Source organism: Castanea sativa, chromosome 6, assembly GCF_040712315.1.
Source record: "Castanea sativa cultivar Marrone di Chiusa Pesio chromosome 6, ASM4071231v1".
NCBI classification, from domain to species: domain Eukaryota; kingdom Viridiplantae; phylum Streptophyta; class Magnoliopsida; order Fagales; family Fagaceae; genus Castanea; species Castanea sativa.
The window spans coordinates 62,579,224-62,592,291 of record NC_134018.1 but is presented as its reverse complement, the minus strand read 5'-3'; the positions used below and the strand labels follow the sequence as shown (position 1 = coordinate 62,592,291).

At 31.8% G+C, this 13,068-nt stretch overlaps 1 protein-coding gene across 4 annotated transcripts; it reads left to right on the top strand.

The window, feature by feature from the left end:
* The first annotated feature begins 5,929 nt into the window (after positions 1–5,929).
* LOC142640779 (uncharacterized) lies at positions 5,930–12,200 on the top strand. 4 transcript variants are annotated; one of them, XR_012845235.1, is made up of 9 exons: positions 5,930–6,159; positions 7,868–7,981; positions 8,091–8,123; positions 8,241–8,354; positions 8,450–8,651; positions 9,206–9,320; positions 9,664–9,815; positions 11,415–11,499; positions 12,007–12,200. XR_012845235.1 is itself a non-coding variant. In XM_075815038.1 (9 exons), the coding sequence occupies exons 1-8, from the start codon at positions 6,067–6,069 to the stop codon at positions 11,449–11,451; spliced, it is 873 nt and encodes a 290-aa protein (XP_075671153.1). In that variant the 5' UTR covers positions 5,930–6,066; the 3' UTR covers positions 11,452–11,499; positions 12,007–12,200. The 4 variants fall into 4 exon arrangements, 2 of the variants coding, with proteins under 2 accessions (XP_075671153.1, XP_075671152.1); XM_075815038.1 differs by having other exon boundaries at positions 9,651–9,815; XR_012845234.1 differs by lacking the exon at positions 12,007–12,200 and having other exon boundaries at positions 11,415–11,675.
* The last annotated feature ends 868 nt before the right edge of the window (positions 12,201–13,068 follow it).

Here is a 13,068-nt window from a genome sequence, read left to right as displayed (position 1 = left end):
TAAAGACAGCCTTGTAGCAATTCATGTACAAATGCAGAATATTATGTCCTTGTGTACAAAGCTTTCTTTTTCTTTTACAGTATCTAAATCCAATAATGTTTGTCATATTATTTGGTAAGTGATGCATAACAAAATGCCAGCCAAGTCTTTGAGTTTATACAATTATGTTGTTTCAGCAAGAAAAATGATCATGTGTCTTTTATACTTAACAACGAGAAAAACATGATTTTCAAATTTCTTTTCCTTTATACCTAACTTCTTAGTCAAATTGGTTTATAGGATGACTCTCTCTCTCTCTCTCTCTCTCTCAAATTGTCAAATACTGTTTCTAAACCGGACCCGAAAGCTCATGTGGTGAAGGGAAAATGATAAAATAAAATAAAAAGAGAAACTTAAGAAAACAATAGTGTGCCATCTAGGATGGGAAGACAACTATGTTACTATTGCAATGCATAAGAGGATTTCGTTTAAGTCTGAGTGTTAATGTTGGATGTCACTTGAAGTGACTATTTATGTATGAGTACTAAAAAAAAAATAGTTTGTGACATAGTAAGAATGGAATTAGTATTTTGCCTCCACACCTTTGTACTCAATTTGATTAATTTTTTTGATTTTTATAGTGATTAAAAAGATATTGTTGTATCTATGACAAAGGGTAAGGTTTGTGTAGTTCTCATTTTGGCTTAAAATTTTCCTTAAATGGGATTATTCTAAGGCACACCTTTTGTTTTTGCATTGGAATAAAGGATGATCAAGTCCTTGTCCGAATTGAACTTTATGCAATAACTCTAAGGCTCTTTCAATGAATCAATAATTACACTTTTCCAATAATATTGAAAAACAAATGTATACCGGTTCCATCAATATTTTTAAAAGGATCTCAATATGCCACGAATTGAAATATCAAATGAGTGTTTACAAATAGTATATTGTTTGCCAAAAAATAACACTCAATGAATCCATAATTATACATTTTCAGCAATATTGAAAAACAAAAGTATACTGGCTCCATCAGTATTTTGAAAAGGTTGTGTATCATTAAACAAAATATTGAACTAAAAAATTATTTATCTTCTTGCTACCACTAGACCTTATCCTTTCCCTTATCCTTCTTGCTTCCACTAGTGTTGTCATTCTTTGTACGACTTTGACTTGATTGTTAAGCACCCATATTTGATTGCTGAGTACCCTATATAATATACCACCATCCAACAAACATTGTAGAAACCAGGTCCAAGAGCTTTTATTATTAATTTCAACAATAGCATAAGCGATTGGGAAGATATTATCATTCACATCTTTCCCAATAGCAACCAGCAAATGTCCCTCTGTTGTCCCTTTCAAATGACAACCATCTATCCTAATAAGTGGCCTACAACCTGCTAAGAATCCCCTTTTGCAAGCATCAAGACAAACATACATCCCCTTAAAAAAATTACTCACAATCTGTATCTTCACTGTGCTACCTACATTCCACTTCCTAATAGCAGCTGCAGAGTCCGAAAGTCTCTCATACTACTTCTCCTCAACACCATGTATCATCTTGAAGGCCATTCACTTAACCTTATAACATTATCCAAAGTCACATCAACTCCCTAAAAAATGGTAAATATTTATTGGCTAACCACCTTTAAGAAATCTTACTATTCTTATGATCCTTGCCACACATATGTATGCTCTTTGATAAGGGCAATTCTAAATAGATGTTAAACCCGTCCACATAATATGTAGCCGACGGTCCCAATGAACCCGTTAGTCTTACTTGTGCATTCAAAGATGAAAATTACGATACCATAAATCCGGCGAGTCCTTTTCCAAGCCACCGACTTCACCTCAAAGCCAACAACACTTGTGTGAGATGACCAGAACAAGAAGCTGACAAAAGGAAGCTGACGGGGATAAAAAAATCCTTTGATGGGTCCAGCGTGTCCTTGCTTGGCCTCCACGAATGAGTATGTAAGGAAACATCTTGCGCCTCACGGTTAACCCTAATTAAGAGGATTCCTATAAGGAAAGGATCCCGCGAGATACGCGTATTAATGAGGATCTTCCCTACAAGGAAAGACCCTCTCCGCCAAGAAACGGATGTCAACTCTACGCTACTATAAAAACCCCAAAGCCCTCACAAACTAAGGTGTGCATAATTTATCTCAGTTTTGGCACCCTAGAGTTGTGAAAGTTCTCTAACTTGACATTTGGAGGGTATTTGGCCGATATTACACTAGTATTCTCTGTAGGGTCTTCTTCTTTTTGTGTTGTGCAGGTTTTGTCTAAAGCACGTGAGAACCATGTAGCTTACTGACAATTTTCGGCATCATCACTCTTTAAAATTTTGATTTGAAAGGCATCTCCCATTTGTGTTTGGGATGCATGTATCTTTCAACCACATTTTTTTTACATACAACTATCACTCTCCACTTATCATTGTGCTTATACTCAAAATTATGTTTTTTTTTCTAATACACCACTCCTTTAGTGCCTCCTTCTCAAGCTGTACATTCTTCATGCCAATGCAAATTTTGGTGATTAATTTTGTTTTAAAAAGACATGTGAATTTCACATGCTTTTATTATGTTAGTGTTTTAACGTGAGACTACTTGGAGTATTGATTTTGCAGTTGTAAATAATTTAAGGAGTAAATTGGCCAATATAAAAGTTGAGAAGGTCTTTTGGCCAGTAGTTGAAAGTTTAGGGGGGTAAATGGGCATTTTTTCCTCTTTCTATTTAAATATGAGTTATCCATATTTCAGATGCTACTCTTTTTTTTAGGGGGGCCAGTAGTTGAAAGTTTAGGGGGGCCCAAGGCGATTACTTTAAATGAGTTCTATTCTTATACTTATTTATTTAACATTTGGTTTTTTTTTTCCATTTAAAATCTATTTTTTTAGAAAAAAATTGCAAATTAAAATGAACTCATCACATTACTCAATGACTATACAACTTAAATAAATACTATTTATTGAATGAAGTAACCATATACTAAAAAATTATGATTGAAAGTTTTAATAAAGTTATATATTTGATATCTCCATATAAAATTTGAGTATAAATTTATTTACTAGTGTAAAATTGATGAGTTCTTTTAACATTTATGTGTGAGAGATTAAATGATTGACTCATCCAATGAAAACATTTTTCTTTAATTGGTTTTTCTTTGATAAAAAAACTACTTTTTATTTATTAATGAATACTTAGGGCTTAATTAATACTTATATTGGCACAAGAATATCTCTATTGGTAAAAATTTAGGGGCCTTTTTTTCATTAGGGGCCTTAGGCGATTGCCTATTTGGCTCATCCATTGAGCCGGCTCTATACAAGTGATTACCTGAGCATGAGTGTTATGCGTGTAGTATTAGGGGAGAAAAAAACAGTGAACCTAGAGTTTGGTGGACTTGTACACTAACAAAAATCAATTATGTAATTGATAAATAAATAAAAATACCAATGTTGAATAAATAGAATTCAAAATGTCTTGGTTTCGAAGATGAAAATTATATTGTTACGAGCATTTAAAAAATAACTTTACAAGATTAGAAATTATGAGCAATTATTGGTATTTTATACTCATGTAATCAACAGGAATAGACGTGAATACCATGTTGAAAACAATGTCACTGAAATCAAAATGTGAAACTGTGGGTATCAGAAACACAATAACCAACAAAGCAGATAGAGGTTTTGAATCAACACAACTAATTTCTAACTAAAAAGAGAAATAATTCCACGGCTCGCCACATGACAAATTGTGATACAAAGTTATGCATTTTTATGTGTTCATAGTATTATTCAAAAAAAAGAAAAGTGGCACTTTACTGCTGACAAATAAATCCTATGTAAAAAAATAAAAATAAAGTCATTCATTTGTACTTGGATTTTGAATAAAACCCATGTACCGCAAATGTTCAGTCCCTGAATCAAGTTCCCACGAGGCCAAGGGAAGAAATTTTGATGTCATTGATAGCTACAACCCATGCTCTATGGGAAGAAAATTTCACAAGGCCTAAAAAAAAAAATGTTATAAATATATATATATATATATATATATATAAAATTCATTTGTTTACAACAAGTATGGAGGAGGATTTGAATCTTAATTGTCTTCCTTTAGAGGCCTAGCACAATATACTATATAAGAAACTCACCTTACAAAACAAGAGTATAAATGTCACTGAAATATGGATGGTACCCCCATATTATCACCAATCTATCAAGAAAATAGAAAATTACTGAACATACGAATCGTATTTCAAACCCCACATCTCCTCCCTCATTATCTACTCTCTTTTTTATTTTTTAATGAGTATAATTTTATTGATATGAGACTACATACTTAATGCAAATAGATACGAAATAGTCTAAAGAATAACACTATCTACCTCTCCTCCCCCGTTATCTACATTTATGTTTCTGTTTTAAATTACCAAATACGTATTTTATGTTGCTGTTAGCATAAACAGTAACACCGTTTTTTTTTTTTTTTAAAGGAAAAAGTATCACTCTGTTGTGTGTTGACTATTACAGCAGTATTGCATACTAATAGGGTGGAAACTGGAAATGAATAAATGTTACTTCTTAAAACTGGAAATAATTTCAGTGTTCTAATGTAAGAATTTGTATAAGTATTGCATTTTGCTGCCTTCAATCCAGTCAAGTAACAAGAAGGTAGACATGATACAGTGTTGTGTAACCTGAAAAAATCTCTCAAGAATATGTGCGGGATAAGATCCCTTCTATTGAATTCTCAAATTTTCTCAAATTTTTTAAAGATAAAGTCATAAAACATGCTATATTTAAAAATCCAATTAATGTTAGAGATATTAAACCCAATCTAAGTCAAGGTCCAAGCCCAATTATACTTGGAATGCAAGTAATATATTTTACTTATATTACATATCCAGGGTCTATTGGATACTACTTATTTTGCTGAAATTGAAAATTTATTGCTGAAAGTATTGTAGATAAAAGTAAAAATTAGTTGAAATAGTACAGTGGAGCTCATGAATAGTATCAAAAAGTGCAATGGACCATGAATAATAGCAAAAATTAACTGAATAGTAAAATAATTTTTATTTTTCATTGGTATTTAAACGGAGGCTCGGTAACCATAATTTAATGAATGGTTAATCTAGGATTAGTTTCCTATTAATACCCTAAATTGGATTCATTTAATATATAATTTAGTATTATAAATTAAAGTGTAGTTATGAAGGAATTTCCTTCATGGATTATGTTGTTAAGAGCTCTCTCTCTCTCTCTCTCACACACACACACACAAACTATATTGGGTGTTCGTAAGCAACCCTATCTTCCTTGGCATTCTTTTGGTTGCCTTTGTGTTCTCTGACCTACAATCGTTGCCACTATCAAAACTCTTTGGTGTCTATTCTTATATATGTGCCTCATGTTACATCCCTAGTTGTTACTCTTTAAAACATATATAGTTTGTCATATTATTTTTGACGTTAATTCATTCTTTTATTCCTAAGTTTTAATTCCTTTTTTAGTTAACGATTAAGCTTAATTATAAATTACATTTTCTAAATTGGATAGATTTTCAATAGTCATTCATAAAAAAAATATTGTATTAGTGAAAGAGGCAAGAAAGAATCTATTTATTCAAAACAGACACAAAAGATTAAGAAAAAACTAATAAATATAATCATTTTTTTTTCTAAAGCAATTTTAGTATGTTTGGATCACATCTCGCCCTATTCTAATTTCGGTTCATCCAAACATACGCTAAGAGATATTTTTCTTTAATTTTCAATACTTTTCAAAAAGTCAAAAAAAAAAAAATTTCAGGAAAAGCAAACCACCCATTTTCCAAAAAAAAAAAAAATCTTACAATAAACTGATTTTTTTGTTCTCAATACACGTGGCATCTTCCAAAACATATTTTTCCCACACCCATTATTGATTGATTCATGAAAAGATAATATAATAAATCTATTGATCTTCTTTTTCCTCCAAAAATATCACCCGCAGTGTTAGTGACCGGTGAGTGACAAAGTTAAAAACTTGATCCACCTCTAACAAAACAAAACGCCCACTGGTTTGCACCAAAATGGAGATCCAAGCGGCCAGACGTAGAATCAACTTGATTGCAGCTCACTTCTCACCTACTGATGATATCTCTGTCACCAAAGTCCTCCCAATGGTATATTTCTTGTTATATTCAGCAAAACCACAGTATATACTGCTTTGCTTTTTTTGTGTTTTGAGACTAAGTGAGACTGTGGTTAGTACATAAAGAAGTACTAACCATTTATCTATTTTTTTTTGGGTGTTTTTTATTTTTAGGAGTACATAAAGCAAAAGAAGTAAGTTTATGCAATGTTATCTACTAGATCCATTTATCTGCTTAGAATACTTAATAGCAGATTTGAGTTTAAGGTTTATTTTGTAGGCTTCATAAGTTCATCAATAGTGCTAACCATAAGTACTGTATAAGTGGTTTGGTTAATACTGTGAACTCTACTCCTGTCTGCTTTAATCATAAAACATCTTATGAGTTTAAGTTTCCATTTATGGAATTCAAAAAAGAAGGAAACCTTGATATAAGAGTAAAAATCTTGTTTTCTTCAATTTTGTTCCATTATCTAACCAAAAAAAAAAAACCTACTTAATTCTTCTTTTTAAGAAGAATAATTTTAATAAGGAACAGCATATTGGAAGGTTGAACTTATGCCCTGCAATTGAGGATTCATTATAAGAAAGATGGTTCTAAGCAGAATAATCAAGTTTGAGTAGTATAAAAAGTTTATTAGTAATTTTTTTTTTTTTAAATGTTCTCATAACTTCATCCTGCTAGAGAATTAAAATTTAAAACCCGATGCCTAATTTAAATAATCATTTCGATTGTTGATGAAAGGTAACATTGTTGAAATTCTAAAAGCAACTAATATAAGAAATCAAAATTCATCTTATTTCTTTTTGCCCACACTTAGAATTGCGCTTGGTCCAGTAGAGTATGTATTATCTATATTGAGGATCAAGTGTGAAGAGTAATTGACTTCAGACAAAAGGGGGGGGGGGGGTCTTAGTTGCTAACTTGATGTATTTTTTTCAGCTTCCTTGTGTTCTATCACACATGAGGTAGCTTTTCTACAATAAATTACATTACTTATCGGGAAAAAGAAGAAGAAGACGGAAGGACCAGGTCTAATGCACTAGAAAGGTACAAACTAATGACAATAGATAATGGAACAAAGTAATTTTCATGATGGTTTACCAAATTGAAAATATTGCTCATGAAAGCTGACTCAATCGAGTGTAATTTAAACATCCAGAACAACGTCTGGTTTTGGCAAGAAGGTGGTAATTTAAGTCTTCATACAATTTATTGTCAAATTTTACACAAACGACCATGTTGCTTGTAAGGTATTTGCCCATGAGATTCTTTAATTTTGTTATCTGAATTCACTGTAAAAGTATTTTTTGAGACTCATATTACCTTGTAGAGACAACTGGTTATGTTAAAATCCATGATGTTTGTGGATCTTGAGGACCACTGTTGAGTGCTTTTTTTCCAGCTAGTGTCTATCATCAATGTACCCATAAAAAGTGATTTTTCAATGACTCTGAGAAAGGTGTAATGTAATAAATGTACTGGTGTCATTGAGCTTTTAAGTAATTTGGAGCTCCAAGCATCAGGAAGTCTTAATTCTTCAGATATTCATAGGTTAGGCATGGGTATCTCTTGAGCCTTGTTGTAAACATGAATCAATTCTTTGCTTACAAACATCAATTATAATTACTCTTTTTTGCTAAAAGACATCAACTAGATTTACACTATAACATGAGTAACATTTTCTAGTTATTTCCTTACACTCGATTAACTTATCTACTCTTTTTTCCTGTCTCAGAACTGCAGTAGCAGTTTAAACTCTGTGCTCCGGAGGTGTGATAACAGAATGTTTTTTGCAAGGCAAGGATCTGTTTCTCAAGCTAATTTCATGAGGCAGGCTACCATTGAAGAGGTGTTTGTAGTTTTCTTAAATTCCATTTTGTGTAGGAAGAGCAGTTTCTTTGTTTTCCCAATCTTTGGTTACACTCACTTTATTTATCCACTCTTCTTTCTTGTCTCAGAACTGCAGTAGTGAGCAGGCTACCATTGAAGAGGTGTTTACAATTTTCTTAAATTCCATTAAGTGTATTAACTATTAAGAACAGTTTCTTTGATTTTCCCAATTTTTGGTTACACTCGCTTAATTTGTCCACTCTACCTTCTTGGTTCAGAAATGCAATAGCAATTTAAACTCTGTGATCCAAAGGTGTGATAATAGGATGTTTTTTGCAAGGCAAGGATCTGTTTCTCAAGCTAATTTTATGAGGCAGGCTACTACAGAAGAGGTGGTTAGAATTTTCTTAGACTCCATTTTGTCCTCTTATGAATCTTCGAGTACCTGATCCCGTTATTATTCTGTGTTTTAAAAATATTTTGCCAGATCAATCCAGCTGATTCTGATTTGCCTCTCAAACCCTCTGGTTATAAGGGATCTTATAATGATTCTGAAGCACCATTATTCTCTAGACCTGTGAAGAAAGAACCGGACTTTGCAAATGTTGCCCAACCTGTGGTGCAAGGTTGCATGTTAACTGTGCCTGAGCCTCCTAAGTTTGCTGGACCAGGCAGAAGAACCAGTGGAAGTAAGAAATTGCATTCCAAGAAGAAAATACACTCCTCTGAATCTAATGGTTAATAGCTTTTGATCACTGAATGAACAAGCATCCACTCGTTTGATTTTTAAAATTTACTCTATCTTTCTTGTTTCTATTAAAATAAGCATGTGGCATTGACTTGTAAAATATGTGGTAGAGACATGGCTGTTTGCTGCTTGTTTATTTTGACGGTAAGCAGGTTGGCAATAAGTGTTAGGTTGATTTTCAGATGTGGTTTTCATACCAACTAAAGTGCTAGCTCGCTCGACTATGACCTATGAAAAGAGTGCCTAGCAGTACTTAACGTTTTAACAAGTATCTCTTTCAAATTATTTATTTATAATTTTAAAATTTAAAATTCATAGATTGGTATTCAGTAAGTTGTCTACTTTGTACAAAACCTTAAACACCTCCTCTAATATCAAAACGGGGCAAGTAGAATTTCAGTGATGAAAAGGGATGTGGTTTCTTTATTGTGGATTGTAGTTGGAAATATATAATAGATTATTCATATTATGGAGGACTTGTTCTTTTTCATGCAGGAATTGAGTGGTCTCCCAGGATGGATGTTGCAGAATCAGGATGTAATTATGTTGTGACAGTGGAAATTCCAGGCGTCAATCGCCATAACATTAGAGTGGAGGTTGATGACCAGAAGTAAGATGTATTCTGATGATTTACATTTATCTATTCACATATATTTATTCTTATCTTAATTTTCATACAAAACTTTGGATTGGTCAAGGAAAAGAAAATAAGAATATCGATGGAATTAAATTATGAAACCTCAATTTTGAAACTTGTGCTGTTGGAGTCTTTTCTCTCTACTCCTCCTTTGCAAACGATCCAATTAGCATGTGTTATTAATTTGTCACATGCCTAATTTTTTAATACATTCATGAATTTGTTGGCCTGGTCGATCTCTATGATCAATATCTAAACTTCTGAATTTAAACGTGTGATGATATGAATGTAATTTTGTGACAGATTAACTGTACAGGGTAGACGCTCAACCCAATACTGGAAAGCGTCAGGTTTTTCAAATGATTCAATCTCTGCATATCACAAACAAGAGATTTTACAAGGGCCATACCAGGTAGTATGGCCACTTCCTGCAAATGTCAACAAGGACAGTGTCTCAGCTGAATTTTTGTAAGTCACAGCTTTATAACCATGCAGTCCTTCTAACTGATTTTACATTTCTACTGTAGTATGGACACCAAAGTAAGCTTGAGTCACAGATTTTGATTTCTATTACATGCCTTAGTTAGCATATTGTGGAATTATTACTGGTAGTAGTGAAATGAGGAGTAGGTGTTGTGATGTGTAAATGCAGTTGTGATGGGATAAGGAACTGAAGCCTGCTTCTTTATTAGATATGAATAAAATATAGAATAATTTTCTTTAAAATTTTGAAATATTTTACTTTTTCCTTTATATGAAATTTGAGAAGTTAGTACCTAGCCTAGAATTAATGTGTAGATTTCTAAAAGTAGTTAAAATAAATGGAATTACACTTTAACTCTCAGAAAACATTATAATCTTAAATTTATAAATCAGTTGTGATAGGATTAAATTTAAAGGTTGGCTTATGTACCAAACAAAAATGCTAAAGACTGGTGCTACTTTTTCTTGTCAAAAGCATAATTTAAACTACATTTATGAAAAGGCTAGCTATAACGCTGATCAAGTGATTTTGGGTGAAAAAATATCAACAAATAAAGGGGGCAAGCCTTTTGGGGCAGATATTTAATTTTTAAAGTGGTAGATGGTGAAGAGAGTATTAGTTATTTGTGATAACAGGTCATGATGGTCATTTTGAAGCAAGCGTTTATATAGTCCATCTGAAGCCATTCATCAAATTTACTGTACACAAAAGAAACATTAAAAACAAAACAAATAAACAGAAAGTTGGAAAAAAATTGGATGAGAGAAGTAAAGGAGCTGGCATGATGTGCAAATGGGGATTTTTTTGGTTTGTCCAATATGATGTGATTTTTCTCATGAAACTCCTTAAAAATTCAGTGGTCAATCTGGTGATCAGCATGCAAGGATTTCCTGATTTTCTTAGTCCATGTTTAAGTGCAAGGGTTCCCAGTTGCTCAAGCGGTATCTTTAATGTATCAGGTTTTTCTGTGGATGAATGATGATTCCTTAAATATTGATGCATAAACAGTCTCATCTCTCAATTTACCACTTAGAAACTCAGGCTGGAAACTTCTAATTGCCTTCACTCCTATAAGCCAAATTTCATCACATATATACTTGAAGCCAGTTTATATTGTACCTCATATATAGCTTAAAATGTTTCTAGAATTTTAATATCTGAGCAAAGTCATTTACATTAGTGCTTTACGTGACTACTCCATCAATTTGATGGGCTAGGCTGTGGGGGACGTGCTACACAAATATAAATAAAACAATGTTGTATACGTACTTTTCTGACTTCAGTAAGCACTTCTTGTTTTTTTTAAGTTAGGGTAATTATTGTTACACACACACTTTTGCACAAAACCTTACAGACACGAAAATTGCATTGAAATTGTGAAGTCACAAAAAATAAAGAGTATTATTACGTTTATGTAGTACAAATTTCATCACGATGTTATGCAAGCCTTGATATTTTCAAACTTCAGATTTTCAGTGTTATTATGGGGACTCACTGTTGTAAATTCAGATTGAGTATTATATAATGTCATGTAATCATTATATCATACACAGTGCTGATCTTCATGATTTTTGTTGATGCAGGGATGGATTTCTACAAATTATTATTCCTAAAATATAAGATCATTGTTGAGCTGAGCTGCGGAGGCATGAATATGTTTGTTTGAATGTATGTGTGGCACTTGAAAAAACAAATCTTCACTGTTGTAAGCAGTGTTCATCATCTTGGACATGTGTTGTATGTGTGTACCACTTCAACTCTTTGCATAATATATTTTATAAACACGAGGACGAAAATGAAGCTCTAAATAAAGATTTGAATATAGATTATGTTAAGTTCAGCAAGTTACTCTTACAGTCAGAAATTTTAATCTCCTTTATATATCCTAATGGTGGTTTTTCTTTCTTGCTTGAGCCTGATGTTTAACTTCGCTCTATTATGCATTAACCCTGTGTCCATTTGTTGTAACAAGAGTAAAATTAAAAATTTAAACAATAAGTCTAGCGGTACAATAAATATACTATATATTTTATGTGTTAATAGGTTGTGATTGGTGTACAATAAAAACGATATTAATTGTTATCTCATATGAAATTGAAAGCGATTCTATATCAGTAGCATCGTTGAAGTTTAAAATTCGCACTATAAGCTAAAATAATTTTATGTTGTTTGCAGTGGGCGGCAAGCTGGGGAGCACTGCAACCAGCAGCGCAATCATTTGAAAATTCCGATGACTATAAATGAAATAAAGCAGTTTTTTTTTTTTTTTGGTTGAGATAATTACATTATTTTGTTAATCTTGCAGGCTGAACCCATTTTCTCTAAACTTTTAAATACTGCGTATGGAAAAGTGTCAATTAGGATACAAATATCTTGGCAAACTGTTAAAAATTATTAAAAATTGAGGCATTGTTTTCAAATTTTATTAAAAAAAAGGAAATTAGAGAAATTAGGTCCCATGTAATAAAGGAGACAAAGTTTGTCTACAAACTTATTATACAGTTGTGCTTGAGAATTTAGATTTGGATTTGGATTTGAAATTAATTGATTTGAAATTAAGGGATTTTAAATCTATTGATTTGAGGAGTTATTTCAAAACCAAGCATTTTAAATGTTGAAAATTATTGGTGGATTTGTCAAATTCAAATTCTTGATCTTTTTTAAACTTCCCAAACAAATTATTTGGATTTAAGTCCTCTCAAATCCATCCAAATCCAAATCTAAGAGATCCAAATAGGCCAGTAGTCAATAGCTATAACTTTACTTAATATCTTTTTATTATATGTGAATTTAGATTACAAATTTCTTTTGGACGAAGTTTAGCTACAAATTTGTTGTAACTTTAGGCTACAATCCTACTTAATAAAATAAACAGTATTACGCATTTTGAAAATTTAACTTTTGAATTGCATGTTCTTTACCCTTTTAATACACATGTCAAATTTGTGTTCTTTACGCTCTTTTTATACATGTCAAATTTGTGTTCTTTATACTTTTAATACACATATCAAATTTTGTGTCAATCATATATTATTTACCATATAATTTATAAGTTTATATTTTATGCATAATTTTAAACTACAAAAACTTGAAATTTAAACAATTTATTGATGACATAGCAAATGATATTTAATTTTCTAAAAATTTTGTAAATATAAAGGATATAAGAAGAAGATGCAATCCAATTGTGGATTTGTTAAAATTCACCTCTAATAAAAATATATTAAAATTATTGTA